Consider the following 17585-nt stretch of genomic DNA (forward strand, 5'->3'; position numbering starts at 1 on the left):
GTGCACATCTGCATAACATTGTAGCCTTGTTAATAAAGATAATTAATAAGATGTATTCGGGTGACTCACTATCTTCGTTTCTCTCCGCCTTTCTTTTCATCCCTGTTAAAAATGTCTTCAAGTTGTCTTAAGGTTTGTTTACTGCACTTCACATCGCCAGCTCGTTGCAACACAAACCTACACCGTAGCATTAATAATGAGAGCGCCACTGCCAACTACTGGAGTGGATGTGTAATTACACTTTATTGTAGTAATTTATGTCCTCTTTGTTTTTGTTGTTTTTAATTAATGAATTAATTAATTTTTATTGCTATTCTGTCATTTTTACCCAACGCAAACAAGACTATTGCTTGTGGATTGATAATCATAATAAAAGTATTAATGGAAGATTTTTGGCCAGGATTTCTTTTTTTTAAGCGCAAAGTTGAGGTGAATGTGTGAGATTGCAGAGGCCATTATGATGAACAGTCTGGTTTATCCAACTGACCAATGAAAAATGAAACACCTCATCATTATCATTCAAGAATTACTGTAGAACTTTTTGCTGGCAGCCAGACTACCAAATTATTAGTAGATGTTCAGCATTTAGGGATTTGTGCTTTTAGTGTTGTCAGGATGTTAAAAATGTTAGCAAGTGTCAGGATGTGCTCTGTGGGCTTTGGCAACAATTGCCTCACCCGGTCTGTGGGCCTTGGGCACGGCCATGTTCATGACCCGGCTGACGTCTTGAGGCTTGGGTGGGGAAGCGGTGAAGCGGCAGATGCCTGATTCGGACGGCGTGCTGGAGGTCAGGCTGTCAGTGTAGTCGTTGGTGCCGGCGGTCATTTGCTCCGAGGAGGTGTCGGAGATGAAGCACTCTGTGATGGTGAACTTGGCGTGGCGAAGCTGTTCCTCCATCTTGGCATGCTCGTAGGCTCTGGCGAGCTCCTCGTATGTGGAGGAAGCGCTCTCCGTTGACACCATACTGCTGCGGGCGCGGTCTGGATACGAGCCCGAGGTTAGCGGAGGATATTAGTGTACGGTGTCAGTGATTGAGTGTTTGTGATGTATGGTAAGATTATTAAAGACAGCAGAAAATGCAATGATGTTACTGATGTTAATGACTCTGCATGCATAAAAATCGATGCTGACCAGTATCCTGAGATGGGCTGACACTGTAGCTGTCGCTTTCCTTGTCGACAGAGCCTGCGACTCTTGGCGTGGGCAGCCTCCAGTCGGTGCTTAGTGTGTGGGAGGAGACTGGTGGATGTGGGCGGTTCAGGGTCCATTGGCTGGCGTACCGGTTGCGAGCAGCCGGGCCAGCTTTGGCGGTGCGGCGGGCGGTCGGGTCTGGGAGGAAGAGGAAAAGTCGCTGTTGAGAGTTGATGCAAATCATGGATGATGACATACCATTTAAGAATGGCAACACCATTCCCAAAGGGTTACAACGCTGAATGAAGAAAGTAGACGAAGATTTGATGCTTTTGAAATGGAACATACAGGCACTGCAGAATGAACACGGTGCCACCTTTTTCACTATATTGTCCATGTTAATGTTAATAATAACAAAGTAGGGTTCTAACGATAACCCAAAAAATCATGATACAAACCTCTCAAAATAATAATAATAATAATGATAATGATAATAATAATAATAATAATGATAATAACAATAATAATAAAAATAATAAAAATAATAATAATAATAATAATTATTATTATAATATTATAATTATTATAATTATTATAATTATTATAATTATTATAATTATTATAATTATTATAATTATTATGATATTATAATTATTATAATTATTATAATTATTATAATTATTATAATTATTATAATTATTATAATTATTAGGATTATCATTATAGAATTATTATGATTTATGATAATGTGGGGCGGTATGTGTTATAAAAAAGATCATGATACTGTATAAAAACTCACAACATTGTAAAAAAAATATGCTTATAAGATAGAACCCCCCACAATATTTTGTTTTTGTACATAATAACAGCAGCGACAGAAAAATAAGCTTGGATGATCATTTTATCACCCTGGATTCCTATTGGCTGTTAATGTGCAAACAACCCCCCCCCCCCCGAAAAAAGCAAAACAGCCAGCCAAATTGCTGATTTGAAAAGCGCTAATACTGACTGTTTAATCAGTCAGAACCGAGTCACAACCGTGGTCCATATTGGATTCATCCATAAAATTAACAATAACCTCTAATATAAATCTAGGAAAATGACATAATTTATAAAGTAAAAAAGGGGGTCCGTACTGGACTTACTGGTTCCTGGTCTGGCATCAGACACGTCTACCAGAGGACCTGTGGCCTGGGAGAGAGACTGGTAGTGGACAGTGTGGGTGACTGTGGATGACTTCTGTTTCTGTGTTTCCCCAAAGTCGTTATCAGTCAGTAACACAGTGGACCTGTCGTCTACAGAGCAGTAACAAGGGGAAGTTCAGAAACGCAATAATGTATAATAAATTATGAAATGTGTTTCGGCCGAGGTATATTGAGGATGTGCTTACCAACAGTCTCCATGGTATCGCGCTCTTCAATTAGGAGCTGAGCTCTGGGGATGTCGATGTGCATTCGGAGGGTTTGCTGCTGTTTGTTGACTGGTTCTGCTGGACGTGTGTTTTTACTGGGAAACATAAAGGACTCCTTTATGACAAGCCTTTCGATAAGAATAATCACACGAAGGCAAGACGCTTACCTCATTAGCATCTCAGCCAAACTTTTGGCATCTAGGAAATCAAATGAGGAAACGATATTTAACATGCCGTGTGAAGATGAGCAAAAGGTCACACAAGACGCATGTGCCCGTCTCACCTCGCAGTCTTTTTAGCCTCTGCTCTCGCCTTCTCCTCCTCAGTACCAGCAGGCCGATGAAGATTACAACGATTCCCACCAGCACGCAGGAAATGGTCACCATCATTTTCAAACCTTCGCCTCCTCCAGAGGTGTCCTCACTCACATTGGGCGCCTTCACCAGTGGGGCAATGGTGCCTGCGAAGGAGACGTTGTGTTATGACATTGCGCAATTCAAATGGATAAAATAAAAGAAAAAAATAAATAAAAAAATTCTGAGGGCTCAACACTATCAGTAGAAGACAATAAAACTTTATGTGGAACAGCAAATGAATCATGAGGCACACCGTGTGGGATTTGTGAGAGCCAAACATTGTTAATTTGTCAAATTTATAGTCTATAAATGGCTAAATAAAAGACTAGAATTAAATTTATTTTTAGTTCTAATTCCAACATTTTTTGGCCAGTTCAAATCATCAATAACTTTAAATTGTTAATTTTTTTTATTCTTCAAAAATTTCACAATAAAAGCCCAAAATGATCCATCCATCCATTTCTTAACTGCTCATAACACAGACAAAAATAATAATACAAAAATTAATAAACAAATAAATATATATATATATATATATAAACATATATATATATATATATATATATATATACATATATACATATATATATATATATATACATATATATATATATATATATACATATATATACATATATATATATATATACATATATATACACATTTATATATACATATATATACACATTTATATATATATATATATACACATTTATATACATTTATATATATATATATATATACATTTATATATATATATAGTTCTAATTTCAAAATTTCTTGGCCGGTAAAAACAATTCTAACTTTAATAATTCAAATAAATAAATTAATTAATTCTAATTTCAAAATAAAAGCTCACACTTTGGTGAATTTACCTTGAATTTAATTGTTCATGTTTTGTCTTTTCACCATGAAAGCCTTCGCAAATACGGCTTTGGGACTTGCAAGAGTCAGCACACCCATTGAAAATTCCCGCGGTAATTTTCCAGTCGAACTTACTGCCGTCATAGCTGAGCGTTGCAAACTTGACCCTCTTCTCCGCGTAGCCGGCGCTGTTGTAGATTTTCATCTGCAGCTCGTACCAGGTTGCCTCCTGCAGGTCGTAGAGGACGTAACTCTTGGTGAGGGAGGTGCGCTGCGCCGTCGTCCATGACGGCGAGTCCATGGGCCGATACTCCAGCGTGAAGGAGGTGATCGGGCATCCGCCGTTGTTCCAGCCGTTCAGGTTGAGCTTCACTCGAGTGGCGTTAATGCTGGTAAAGAGCTCCTGTTCTTTGGAGTACTGAGGTTCTAAAATGATGAGAGGACGATAAGATAAAAATGATGTCTAGCTATATAAAGATCGAACCGATAACGTCAACTCTAACGACTACGAGCTTATACCCAACTATCATAATGTTCCTCACCTTTCCCATGAGTCTTTGCTTCAATGATCTCACTAATGCGCCCCGGCCCAACTGCATTCTCGGCCGTTAGAGTGAACTTGTACCAGGTGCCACACTTGAGGTTCTCCAACCGATAGGAGCGCTCACTCGGACTGATGTTGAAGTTGCCCCACTGCTCACTGTTGTCCTCTGAATATTGCAAAATGTAGCCTAGGGATAAAATGTGCTTATTGAATATCAGATCAGTGATGATGATGATGATGATGATGTAACCTAACCTCTTATGGAGCTGCCGCCATTATCTCCAGGTATCCAGGACAGCGTGATGGAAGTCGTGGTTGTCTTAGTCACTGTAAGGCGAGGCTGGTCAGGTGGAACTAAAGAAGACAGATGTAATCCTTTTAGAAACAAAATGGGGAGGGACACTAAACCGTTGTATAAAAAAAACAATTTGTGCTTTCTTTCCGCTTTGAAATGAATGCAACAATTAATCCATTTCCGACCCACAAAAAAAACGCCAAGCACTTTATATTGAATTGTTTCACACCACCACTCACCATTGCTTTCACATTTTACTCTTGTTTTTCTTTTACAGTATTCACCTGCTATTTGCAGGGAAAGGGATGGAGCTCTGCTGCAAATTTTAGTATTTGCCTATACATGCCACAACATGTCAGCAAAGCACTACTTTTGTCTAAATTAAACTCCTGAACTCACTTCCACATTAGTCGACAGCAGCAATTTTTCCAGGAAATAGTCCCAGATTCCAAATCATCCAGGAATTCTACTTTGGTCTAAATTAATTATTTTCTGACACTATGATGCCACAAGATGGTGCCCAAGTACTATTTTAATTGCTTTGGTCAAAGCACAATAACAGTGAATAGGCGGAGGGGGATAGGTTTGGTTAGAAGAATGAAATAAAAGGTGAAAAAGTGAATGTCGAGTCGCAAGTATGTGGCGGGTCACTGTACTTCATTTCCTACCTTGAACCTGCAGGTTGAGGATGATCTTATCGGATCCAAAGCTATTACTGGCAACACAAGTATAGTTCCCAGAGTCCTCTGCTTTCACTGTCCGAATAACAAGGCTGCCGTTGCCATGGACACTGCGCCGGCTGTCAGTCACAACAGGAGCAGGGGTTCCATTGCTGCAACACAAATGTGTGAGGTGAAAAAGGTTTCGTTTTTTTTTTTTTTTTTTTTTTTGGGGGGAGAATCAGTTTTGACATTCGATGCATAAAATGACAGTCTCGCTGTCTTCTGGATACTCACATCTCCTTCAACCACTTGATCGTTGGAGAAGGATCCCCTACTGCCTTACAAGGCAACACAATATCTTTCATCCATGGAGTCGTGACTGTCCTGTTGAAGGTCAAGATGCGTGCTGGAGCTAGTAAAAAAAAAAAAGAAAAAACAAAGAAAATATATTTTAAACTACAAAGCAATGGATGAGAGCTAACTAACGTGTATTCAGCGCAAATCCTCCAAAATGATCCTTATGTTCCACCTCACACGCAATGCTGTGAGAAAACAAGTTTGCGATCTTCATTGAGGAAAGGGACATATTCACCCCCCCCAAAAAAAATTCACGGCATGCCACCAAACAAAAATGTCACAAACTGTGTATACGCAGGTTAAATACAGATATTTAACCTTCTGACATTTTTTTTTTGTCAAAGCCTTTTTTTGCTCCTTGGTATGATAATTTGTTGTTTGAAAATTCATCAAATACACATTATTTGTGGTATAAAAAAATAATTGGTGGCATTTAAGTGAAACTGAATAATCAGCTTAACTTTTCAAGCCAAACTGAATTGTAATCATCAGTTGGTTAGTCCATCGGAAGTTCGTCGGTCCGCCAGTTGGTCCAAAAAAAAAAAATGGGCATATCGAGGGGTCCATCAGTACCTCACCCGGTTAGTGTCAATTACTCGGAAGGATGAAAATCCAATTCAGTCAGTGCTTATCCCGTCATGTTTTAAAAGATTCCCATCAGTCGTAAACAGTCAGCAAAACGGGCGTACGCCAGCGACGGATTGCTTGGATGGAATTTATACCTCTGTGATTAATTTCGTGAATCATTAAAATGGATTGCCATCTTTTTTTAATTTTTTTTTTTATTTTTAGTGAGTCCGTTGAGGCTTTCTTTCAACTTTCCAGGGAATGCAAAAATTAAGGGAAAAGACAAACATTTTCAAAACTTGGGATAAGCCAGGAGCATTAAAATCAGGGTTTTCTTTCCATTCTTCTTCTGGGAGACTCTTACAATCTTAAAAGTCACAGATGACTGCATATCTCAAATGCAGAGATAACCCATAAAATATATTCAGAGGTGATGAAAGCCTTTGATAAGAGTCATGGGTCGTGACACCTGGCGGTTTATCTGCACATATGATCGTCCGCGCTCACATTAAGAAATGACGTGAAGACGCGGCCACGCGAAAGGTCAGGAGCATTTTCCCGATGCGGTGATAGTGTCAACTCACAGGAATGATGTAGATTTTGTTATAACACTTCTTAGTTGTTGTATTTAATTGATTCTTTTTTATATTTGTTGATTTGATTTAATTTTTGAAGAATAAAACACACACCGATGCACCTCCCTTGATATCCCACAAAGAAAGGCGCATCTCATACTTTCAAAACTGCAGAACCAAGATTTCGCCATTTTTTAAAAAAATCTTATTGAACATTCCATAGTTTCACTTGCCTTCAGCCATGGGTTTAACCGTGATGATTTCGCTTCCGTTTCCACGGCCGGCAGCGGTGACAGCCACCACCCAGATGCTGTATTGCCGATTTCTACTCAGGTTGGGGATACGGTAGAAGAACACATCTGGGGCTGCCTCAAACTCACTGCTCACCTGTGTGTGGGAAGAAATTCAACTCTGATCTTTCTGTTGGGTATGTACAGTCCAATATTCCGATTCATTTTCCATTTCATGATGTCATCATATATACGATACAATCCAGTATTGTTTTTGTATTACCGTGGGGTGAGGATTGGAGCAGAAAACGGTGTATTTCCTGATGATGCCGTTCACTTTGAGTGGCGGAAGCCATGACACAAACACTACAGAGTTGGAAGCAGCTGCTGCCTTCACACCTCCAGGAGGACCAGGAACTGAAATACAAAGAAAATTATACTGCGGTAGATTTTTCAAACAACAACATTGCCGTCTTTTTGATTACGGAAATGACTGCTTACCGTCCTCCTTGGTGCGGATGTAAATCTGTTCACTGCGAGCACCATCGCCTGCTCGGGTGAAGGCTAACACCTGGATGCTGTAGTTAGTGTACTTCTCCAGCCCGTCCAACTCCAGTGACGGCTTGGAAGTGGTTACATTCCTGATCTCTCCCAGCTCTGAGGAGAAAGTATGAATACAATTCAGTAAAGTCCACTTCTTGTAACAAACTTCCTGAAATTGGACTTTCTGTGGACTTTGCTCTAAAAATGCACAGTATATTATCAACCCTATCATCAACGGATACGCTTCTCTGTCAAGAGCCCCATTTCCATCCTGATTTTATATTGTGTCAGCAGAATATATACAATCATATAATTTACTGTGTCTGTCTCGCTTATCAAGAGCTGTCAAAAGACAAGAAGAAAAAGAACGCTAACGCTGATGTGATCACATGACCTATCGTTTTATGTTATGAAGTATATGCGATAGCAGTAGATTCAATCTTTATAATTCATGAAAATGGAATAAGTAAAATGTAAATAAACAAAAATGGCAAAACAATACAAAAAAAGTGTAGTAGAGGTCATAATTATTCACACCTTTGCATTTCTTAAAATGGCTTTTTATTTGGGACTGCCAGAAAGCGAGACACGGAAAGTAAAGATATTAATAATACGTTATAATATGCAAATATTCACTACTTTTACTTTCATTTTTTATTTGAAATTTTTAATTTTATTTTACTTTATTTAAATCCCGACAATTTTCACTCAGCTAAGCATATAGCAAATAGAATGCTAATTATCTCTATACTGGTCTTGTGCTTGCTTATATCTATAACATGATAATAAATGGTTTGAAACCAAATAAATAAATAAATAAATAAATAAAGTTAACAATAGATCGCTAATTTCACTTATAAACTGTATAAAGCAGTAATGACAGTGTTTTATATCGCCCCCTGCTGGTTCTAAAAAAAATAAAAAAATCAGTACAGTATCTACAGAATATGAAATAAATAGCATAGTCTTGATAATTAGAAAACACATTTACGAAATATGACGAGGGATATTTACTGTCCGCTTGAATGAAACACATTGTGTCCCCCCCCCCCCACACACACACATAATGAGGCTGCCTACTGTTACTGTGCAAACTCCTCGGGGCTGTCAAGTCCTGAAGCGTTAATGTGCAGGCCAACATGATGTGACAGGGCAAGGGTCAAAGGTAATTGTGCTGTTACAACCAACTCCCGCTCACGCAAACTCAGCCTGCAACAACGGCGTAGCTCTAGCATGTTATCTGACATCCCATCGCCATGAACAATTATAGCCCAGAGAAAATGATTCCTTGTGGGCTACCCACAATGCACCTGGGTGTCTTCAAGCTACAACTTACTCACCAGCATCAGAAACAAACCTTATTACTCAGCATAACACCCTTTTTCTTAGCTCATAGCAAATTTCTCGGTAAGTAGAACCTGAGTCATACTGAAACCAAGCCGAGTCAAGGGTGTACGCAAATTGCTGCAAGCGAGAGGAGATTCAGGAATCAGAGCATTTGACCCACTTCTAGTCTAGAAAAAAAATACCTCGGGAAATAAACCAATGCAAAGACCATGAACTTATCAGAAACATTTGATCACAAATACTATACCTCCATCAGGCAAGTTGGCCCAGTAGATAACCCGGAAGCCCAACAGGTTGCCATTCAAAGCATCTTTAGGAGGGGTCAGCCAGGATAGGGAGATAACCTCTGGAAACGTAGCTGTGGCCTGGACGTGCTCTGGAGGACGACTTGGTACTGAGGAGGGAGAAGAACCGAGCAAATGAAGTCGTTTGTAAACAGCAGCCACTATAAAAGTGTGAGGAGACACAGCAGTATCCTGTAATCTCCACTAGGTTGTAATATAACCTCACAATTAACTCGAAAGGGAACCCACACTCCTCAACTCCATGATATTGACCGATGGAGAACTGGCAAAGATACTGCGTTAGAAGTATTCCTGGATTAACACGAGGGCATCAGGGAGTCTGCTATCTTTATCAATTATATTTTAACAGAAAAGGGGATAGAACAGGGATTCTTTAGATTGAAAAAAAAAAATCTTTACATTCTAACATTCAGATTTTTTTTTTTTTACATTATCTTAGCTTATCTTATTAGACAGAGTGGTCCAAAAGCATCCTTAGGCAGAGAGCTAAAACATTTTTATAACATTAATATCCGTATGTATTTTTTTATGTAATCTTACTGGTTTTTATTAGCATCCTTTAATCTGTTAAGTGCTCAAAATGTCCTCCATGAACATTCTTCAAACCTCTCCAGAACACCTTCGACAAACAGTTGGACCAATAAGTCTATTTTTAACCCACCATGTACAGGGGGCTACACTCTCTTTTAGGCAAGTAGCTTCAGGGTTCCCTGCAATCCATCCTGTTTTTAAATGAATAAGTGGAATGTTTTTATTTGGAGCCCATATCCTGAAATCACTTATTAGACATGAACAGAAATTATGGAACAGTGTACGTGTTGTCCTGTCATTCGGTGTCAAATATAGTATATAAAAAAAAAAAAAAAAAAAAAAAAAGCTCTTTGACGTCTATAGCCGTCAATGGCAGTAAATGAGTGAAAAGGAGTTCATTGGGCAAGCTTTTTCCGTGCTTTCTTACCATCCTCCAGTGTCGTGACAGCCACCTCAGTGGAAGATGGCCCAGTACCGGCACTGTTACTAGCTTGCACCACAACGCTGTACTGGTTGAACTTCTTCAGATTGTCCAGAATCAAGCTTTCTGCGTTGTCTCCTGTTGTCTCCACGCTGATGACGCTGAACTGGTAGTTTCCACCAGAGCTGTACTCCCTGTAGCCAACTTGGTAGCCTTTGATTGCACCATTCTGGAGGTGTTTCTTTGGTGCCTGACGGAGAAGTGGGAGGAGTTGAAATAATTCAATCCAAAGTAATCTAAAAATGAATTGAAGATTTTTGATGCAATGAATATATGAAGCCAAAAAAGATTGTTGGGCGACTATTGATGACAAATTGAGGCCCTTTACACAGTCAGTAACAATTCATCTTAAAAAAAAAAAAAAAAAAAATCAATGTCGTAAACACAAGACTAACTTACCCTCCAGGAAACTTTGATGCTCTGAGAAGAGAGGGCTTCCAGCTGCACATCCTGAGGTGGTCCGTCAGGGGCTGGAGAGAGACAGATTTACAACACTCTCAATCCATCAGCAGGATTTCCACAAAGACAAATATATCTAAGTGTGTCTGGACCTGGAGGTTCGCACAAATGTGATGGGTGTCGTTTAAAAGGGCTTCCCTTCCTACGAGTGGAAGTGCTCTGCAGGGGGTGGTAGTTGGGTAGATGAATGGCTAATTTGCAGAAAGGGGGTCCAAACGGACTCTATTGACAATTGTGTGACATTTATTACCGAGGCCGCTAATTGAAAAGTTCTGCTTTTAGTGCAGGGTCAGCGTGTGTTCAATAATGCAACGCAGCCGATGGGGCTGATGTGACCAGGTGGTTAATGAATTGACCTCGTCAGCGGTGACCCTCCTTTTGCCTCTCGTCTCTAACGTTCTATTTGGTTTTGACTGTATCCTTGTTTCTTACAGAAACATACACAACCACATGGTGGCTTCCGATTGAGCTAAAAGTGGTTACAGACGATATATAGGACGGTAGCAACCGTGCGACATTTTACCAGCTTCGTCGGTGGTGATGGTGAGCTCGTTACTGGCCTCGCTCTTTCCGATTAGGTTCTTGGCAAACATGCGGATGTTGTAGGTAGAGGAAGGGTGCAGGTCTATGATTGTGGCCTGGTTGAGCTGAGGAGAGACATCTTTGGTCTTCTGAGCTGTGTCCCAAGAGGCTGTTAGAAAGAGAGAAGGTGCCGCTCACGGGGGGTTAAGTGGAATGAGCCAATCAGAATAGTTTGTATCGTGTAGAGATGACACTTGACACTCTTAGCGGCAAATTTTAATCAGGCATGGCGTTGTATACCTGATTTGTTTTTGCTTTCAATATCAAAGCCTGTGATTGGGCTGTTGCCATCAAATCCCATCGTCCAACGCAGGGCAATAGTTCTGTCCTTCACTTCTCTGATCTCCACCTCCGGGGGATCGGGAGGCTCTGCAAAGAGCAAAATTGACATGTTGTGTTTTCACGACGGATTTTCGCGGGATCTAACTCGATTTCTCTTTTCATGACATCCTCTGCAAAGAATAGTTTTGAAATCGGAATGAATAGGAGGTAAATGTGTTTCACTGTAGTTGTTCCCACCATAATGAAGAAGTTATACCTTGCACGGTGAGCTGTATGATCCCTCGGTCTTCACCAAAAGAGTTGATGGCATGGCAGGAAAAAAAGCCAGAGTCCTCCCTCACTGTGGGCATGATCTGACGAAGGCAACAATGATGAGCTATCATTTTGCCACGAGTTGTTCATCAACTCATCATGACACACAAAAAAAGGTCTTGACAATTATAAGGAAATCAGATTAATATCCGACTGGAAAAGGTCCACGCCTACCTGTAGGGTGGATATGACTTCATCTCCGACCTCCTTGACTGTAACCACATAGCGACTGGTCTCAGGGTTGATGATGCGTTCTTCCTTGTCCCAGCGCACCATGATGGGCTTCTCACCATGAGCCGTGCAGCTCATTTTCTTTTCTTCACCTTGCGTGGCCAGTGTGGTGTTGGGGTACGATGTGATCATGGCGGGAACTAGTTCATAATAAATTAAGAGAAAAAAAAAAACAATCTTTATTATGATATACTTAAAGGAATGTCATTTTTGTTTTAATATATTTTCTGTATTTTCTTAACACTTTACATTACATTACCAAAACCATTTGCAGCAATGGTAATCACCTTGTAATGTATTTTAAAGGGTAAATCAACCCCAAAATATCCGTTCAAATATTTTTGTTTAAAGCAGGCCCACTGGTGGCACATGGCATTCTGATTAATATCGCATTTGTGGAAAATGAGTTAAGCAGTAAAATCCACCTGTTTTTATCCATCGCAGGGCGTTTTTGTTGACTGGAAATGACATCATAGTTGCTCAGGACTCAGCTTCAGAAACAGGTGAGCCGTGATTGGTCCTTACCTGAGCAACTGTGATGTCATTTTCGGTCAACAGAAAGTAACAAAATGGCCGCCACATGAGATGGCTAAAAACTGGTGGATTTTACTGCTTAACTCATATTCCACAAATGCAATATTAATCGAAATGCCATTTTTAGACTAGTGAAGACACATAAAGAACATATTATTAATATATTTTTTTTAGTTTAATTCCCCTTTAAGTATTTTCAATGTAGCTGAATGAGTAGCTTTAAATATTAGTACAAATTAAATGCAACATGAGGTGTTGGCATATATCTTGTTTGTGAGGCCCCTAAAAGGTACAGTGAACCCTCCGAAGACATCACACCAAATACACGCTGGCGATATCTCCCACAAAACAGAACAACTCTCTGGCCCCCCAGATACTTGCTGCGCACATGCACACACACGCACAAACACATACACATGTGAAGCGTGACTCCAGTGATGTGATGAGACGTGTCAGGCAAGAGGTTGCAAACATTTAAGCCTCATCTGTTATTTACTCTGCAGCCATTTGGGGCTCGTCTACAGAAAAGAACGCTGATTTATTTTGCATGACAAATATAAATTTTTTGTGAGGCACGTTCGAAAAAAACGAGGGAAAAAAATATAACAGCTAAGGTTCTATGTAAACGTTATCATCTTTGAGCACGGCTCCTCTCATTTTAGCCATGTAAGTGGCTAAGCGATGTTGTTGACACTCCTGGCAGTCTGGAACACTCCATGAGGTGACAAACAGCAACGAAGGAAGAAGCTCTGCCTGTGTAGCGGAAATAAGACGCCTAAACCGTGAATAACAAATGGTTTCAGCATCCAGGATGTCGCGGCCAAATCTATTAAATCTGCATGGCATTTTATATTCTTTTTAATATAGGAGGCCTACCGATACTGCAGATTATACAGCAATCGTTTTGAAACTGAGAGCTACTACATGGGTACTATTTAATATGAAGGGCTGCTACTTTTTGCTCAAAATATATATGATGAAGTTATTATTAATTTTTAATAATATGCTGACACTGATCACGTTAATGACTTCTCACAGTAATTATTATATAATATAATATAAAATAAAATAATAATATATATATAAATAAATAAAAATAATATATTTATTTATAGTAATATATAATTATTATTATTGATATGATAAAGTAGCTAAATAAGTTTGAAATACCGTATTTTATTCCTATAAAGGTTTGTAAATGTTTGCATTTTCAAATGATGACTTCTACAACATTTTTAGAAAATACCATTTCTGGGGAGCTATTTTTAGAACACGCCCACGGGCTACTCATATGGTCCTTGGTGACCCCTGCTATAATGTATATACATTATATTCTGTCAAAATTAACGCGTTAACTCTGGAGATTAATCTAAAAAAATGTAACTCAGTACAGTCGGTTTGATTTACTTAGAAAAATAATTTGCATACTTTGCTAATATTGCAGCATATTAGCCGTGCACATCTCACAACAAAACATCATGCTCAAATTACCACTGGGCTTTGCAAAGCAACACTGCTGGAGTGTGGTGCTTGTGGGCAGTCTTGAGAAATGTTTCTAAAAAAAAAAAAAAAAAAATGCCTGCAAAGATGTCTCTGTTTAGATCCTATTCAAAAATCAATGAAAGCTGTAAAAACAGTCTTTGAATTAAAATACATTTCATATTTGGTGATTTTGTATTCATTCCAAGACATTATTCAAGTAAATATTTGTTAAAAGCATCACAAAAAATTGTAATTGAAAAATTAATGATTAATCGCAATTAATCATGGACATTTTTTTTGTGATTAATTAGTTAAAAAAATGTAATCACTTGACAGCACTAATCCTGAAACAATGAAAATATCATGATCCCTAATTTGCATTTCAGGTTAACAACAATTCAAATGTAAGATGTGATGAACTGTGATTAAGAAATACAAATTGACATTGCAGAAGTGTTCGGTGTACGTTTACAATTGTTGCTTTTTTTTGTGTTGGTGACAAACACGCTGTTACCGCACAGCCACACAGAAGGCAGTGATGACACATTCGGGGGATTGTAACACAAGCTGCTGATAAGCTACTCCCATGAGACCAAAAAAAAAAAAAAAAAAAACCTTCCCTCCCTCCTCCCAGGCTTCCTTTCACCTGGCCAGGTAACCATGCCAACCAGCATCGGACGGTCTCTCTCCTCCCCTCCTCCCGCTCAAGCTCCTGCCTCTGCTCTTAGAAAAAGGACCATTTGGAGTAGCCAACAGAACATGGACCTGACATTGATTTTCCCAGCATAATGATGATTACACAATCATGCCCTGAATGGTGCAATGCAGGACTAATCCGAAATGTAGGATGTGATTAATTGTGATGAAATGTTGTTATGCCGACATGAATATACACAATTATATGCTATAAATAATATAACATCAGAATGTGAGTAGTTTGCTGTGTATGCTATATATGTACAATGTACATATATTTACTCAATTTTAATTTATAATAAAGACTGTGTAGAGCCTCTCTTACGCTGAAATTTAAAGGGATTGAGTAGAACAGCTTTCAGTGGCCAGAAAGTAAGTCAGCTGTGTTCAAACGCCCCTTTCTAACTGCACCATTTATGAAATTACCGAGAGAAAAAAAACTACATCCATGCGCAATTAGACTGCACTTTGCACTTTACATTGTGCTGAGTACAAAAGGGCCTTAAGTCTGCCCATTAAAAAAAAAAAAAAGTTACAATTCTACTATGGCAGTTTGGGTCACATGTTCGCATTTAGACATAAAACATCTGTGGCCCTCACAATCATCAAAGATGCGCATCCCGCCTCTATCTAGTGATGGGTAAATGAAGCTTCAAATGTGCTTCATGAAGCAGTTGTAGTGTTTTTGGACTCCAGTAGATGGCACTCTCGGTTCAACATTGGGCTGACTCGCCATTTTTCAAACCCTTTATTGAAACCAACAGTGACATCGAGAGGACTCAAAAATACAACAACTGGTTCATGAAGCAAATTTGAAGCTTCATTTTCCCATCACTAGCTCCAACATTAAGTTTTGCTGCCATGACACCGCTTCTTCCCAGAGGATATTACCGTGTTTACCTTTTTTCATTTAACCAGTTGTTTTAGAATCAGTTGTTACATTTGATGTTTTTTTTTTCAGTTTTGTCACAATTAACTGCTCCTACTGGCCTCCCTTTTATTTATTTATTTTTTTATTTATTTTTTAAATGTAACCATTATCCCGGAATAGAAATTAAGAACACCTAATTTGCAATTCTGCTAGTATATTAACGCCAATATCATGAGCTTGCAAATGCTTAGTTATAATGTTGTCTTCATTAGTGTGGAAACCGTACTGGACTGTTACTGGCTGCCTCACAGGCCAATGTTGGCCACAGGGCACTCTGGCTCTACGGGGCCATGAGAGCCAGGCGAGAGATGACGAGTATAGCTCCATGCCCTGCGGCCACTTTGTAAGTGGGTGCTGGGGATGAGCCAGCCAGGATGGGGAGGGAAGGGGGGGTGGTGATTGGGGGGAGCACTCTGGCAATTGCACAGAGATGACTAGTTCACTGGGTGCCTGCAATGTACTGAAATAATTCCCTTAGCTGCACAATTGGCTTGGACATGGAGCAAAAGAACAAATGTATGCCCGTAGACTAGTGTGGGTCTCAGCGCGGGAGCCTTGTGGTGGAAGCTGACGAGTAAAGAAGATGAAAGAGATACAGATCAGGGAGAGAGAGAGAGAGAGGGGGGGGGGGGTACTTCCTTCTGCATGTTTGAAGGGTGCTGTTCGCTGACCAAAAGACCATTTACCACTTCTCTTCATACACACCTCATTATGTTCTCTGCCCTCGTTGCCGCGTCTCGTGACATTATGATGCCTAATTGGCTTGATTGGTCTTAATTGGCAATGATAAACACTGAGTGGCTGTTGACTGACTCTGATAGCATCCGCTGTGGATTGCTAATGAATTGGCTGAATTGCATCTGTTTTGGAGGTAAGGATGCTTGACGGGTAAGCACATAAAAATCACTTGCTTCCACCTGCATCCGGTGATGGATTATTAGTTACATAAGAAGCTGTTGGATACTTTGGGAGAGAAAAATAAACACAAGCGGGCGAGTTTGATCCCAGTGCAGTGAGTGCAGTCAGTCTCTACTGCTGTTAGTGCAGTGCTGATGTCCATCCAGGATGATGCACGGCGTATTATGATGACACATTAGCCGAGGAACAAGCACTCATAACAATGAAAGTGCCAAGCTAGGGTATTACAATAGCTGCAATTTATTTACCACGAGTAGAAAAGTGGAATCTATTTAAACCACTGCATCAGGCTGCTGGCCCATTATTCTTTTCCAATAGCTTCCGTGTACCTGTAAACCTTTACATTATGCTTTCGTATTCACATGCACAGTCCTTTGCGTATGCTTCTCTTGAGCTTTGTTTGCTCACCTGCGTCACATGACCTTCGGCAAATTTATACATCCCCGGTGAATATAATAAAAAAAAATAAATACACAACAGATTCTTCAAGGTTTGTTTACGCAAAGCTGCACTCGCACAGGCGGTAATACAAAGCGAAGATCACACTATCCGTCACGTGAGTACTTTAGCATGCGTCAGCTTGTGGGCCTCCCTAATTGGCCTCCTAAGCCTCTTAAGTGGCTGCTCAAATGGTGTCGGCTGTCCTGGATAAACAACATAAAAACAGTGCGCGCCGACTATAACGACGGCGATATTGCAGATTGTTACAGCTACGAACAGCGAACTCCACCGGCTGAACATTGCATCTATTAAGGAACCAAGAAATCTTTAAGGGGTTAATGGGCAGTCGGTAGAGGAAAATCTTAGGGGAGAGGAGATTGGGATTACTATGGAGAGACACAGGTCAGGACAACACATATCGCAACAACAGCCTGTATGTTTGAGAGCGGCATAGATTGCACCGGAGGGATTGCTGACGCGCACATGAACAAATAGACGCTATAATAGCGGATATACTG

The 17585-nt window shown here is 39.8% G+C and overlaps 1 protein-coding gene across 3 annotated transcripts in view; it reads right to left on the reverse strand.

Annotated features, from left to right (window-relative positions):
- Positions 1-17585, reverse strand: part of dscama (Down syndrome cell adhesion molecule a) — a 74135-nt gene that overhangs the window by 2454 nt on the left and 54096 nt on the right. The window contains exons 12-32 of one of the 3 annotated variants that reach the window (XM_088279078.1): positions 12009-12205; positions 11779-11875; positions 11481-11609; positions 11182-11349; positions 10599-10669; positions 10146-10389; positions 9130-9276; positions 7494-7649; positions 7276-7409; positions 6996-7149; positions 5558-5675; positions 5270-5433; positions 4562-4660; positions 4305-4493; positions 3898-4188; positions 2826-3002; positions 2710-2740; positions 2522-2637; positions 2277-2426; positions 1132-1329; positions 678-980 (exon numbers count right to left, since the gene is read on the reverse strand). In XM_088279078.1, coding sequence (XP_088135204.1) covers positions 678-980; positions 1132-1329; positions 2277-2426; positions 2522-2637; positions 2710-2740; positions 2826-3002; positions 3898-4188; positions 4305-4493; positions 4562-4660; positions 5270-5433; positions 5558-5675; positions 6996-7149; positions 7276-7409; positions 7494-7649; positions 9130-9276; positions 10146-10389; positions 10599-10669; positions 11182-11349; positions 11481-11609; positions 11779-11875; positions 12009-12205 — 3333 coding nt within the window. Of the gene's footprint in view, positions 1-677; positions 981-1131; positions 1330-2267; positions 2427-2521; positions 2638-2709; positions 2741-2825; positions 3003-3897; positions 4189-4304; positions 4494-4561; positions 4661-5269; positions 5434-5557; positions 5676-6995; positions 7150-7275; positions 7410-7493; positions 7650-9129; positions 9277-10145; positions 10390-10598; positions 10670-11181; positions 11350-11480; positions 11610-11778; positions 11876-12008; positions 12206-17585 lie in introns of all 3 variants that reach the window. The other 2 variants (XM_088279077.1, XM_088279079.1) reach the window with 2 other exon arrangements.

This window comes from Idiotropiscis lumnitzeri, chromosome 17 (assembly GCF_059441095.1).
Source record: "Idiotropiscis lumnitzeri isolate Australia: NSW breed Sydney's pygmy pipehorse chromosome 17, RoL_Ilum_1.0, whole genome shotgun sequence".
NCBI lineage: Eukaryota > Metazoa > Chordata > Actinopteri > Syngnathiformes > Syngnathidae > Idiotropiscis > Idiotropiscis lumnitzeri.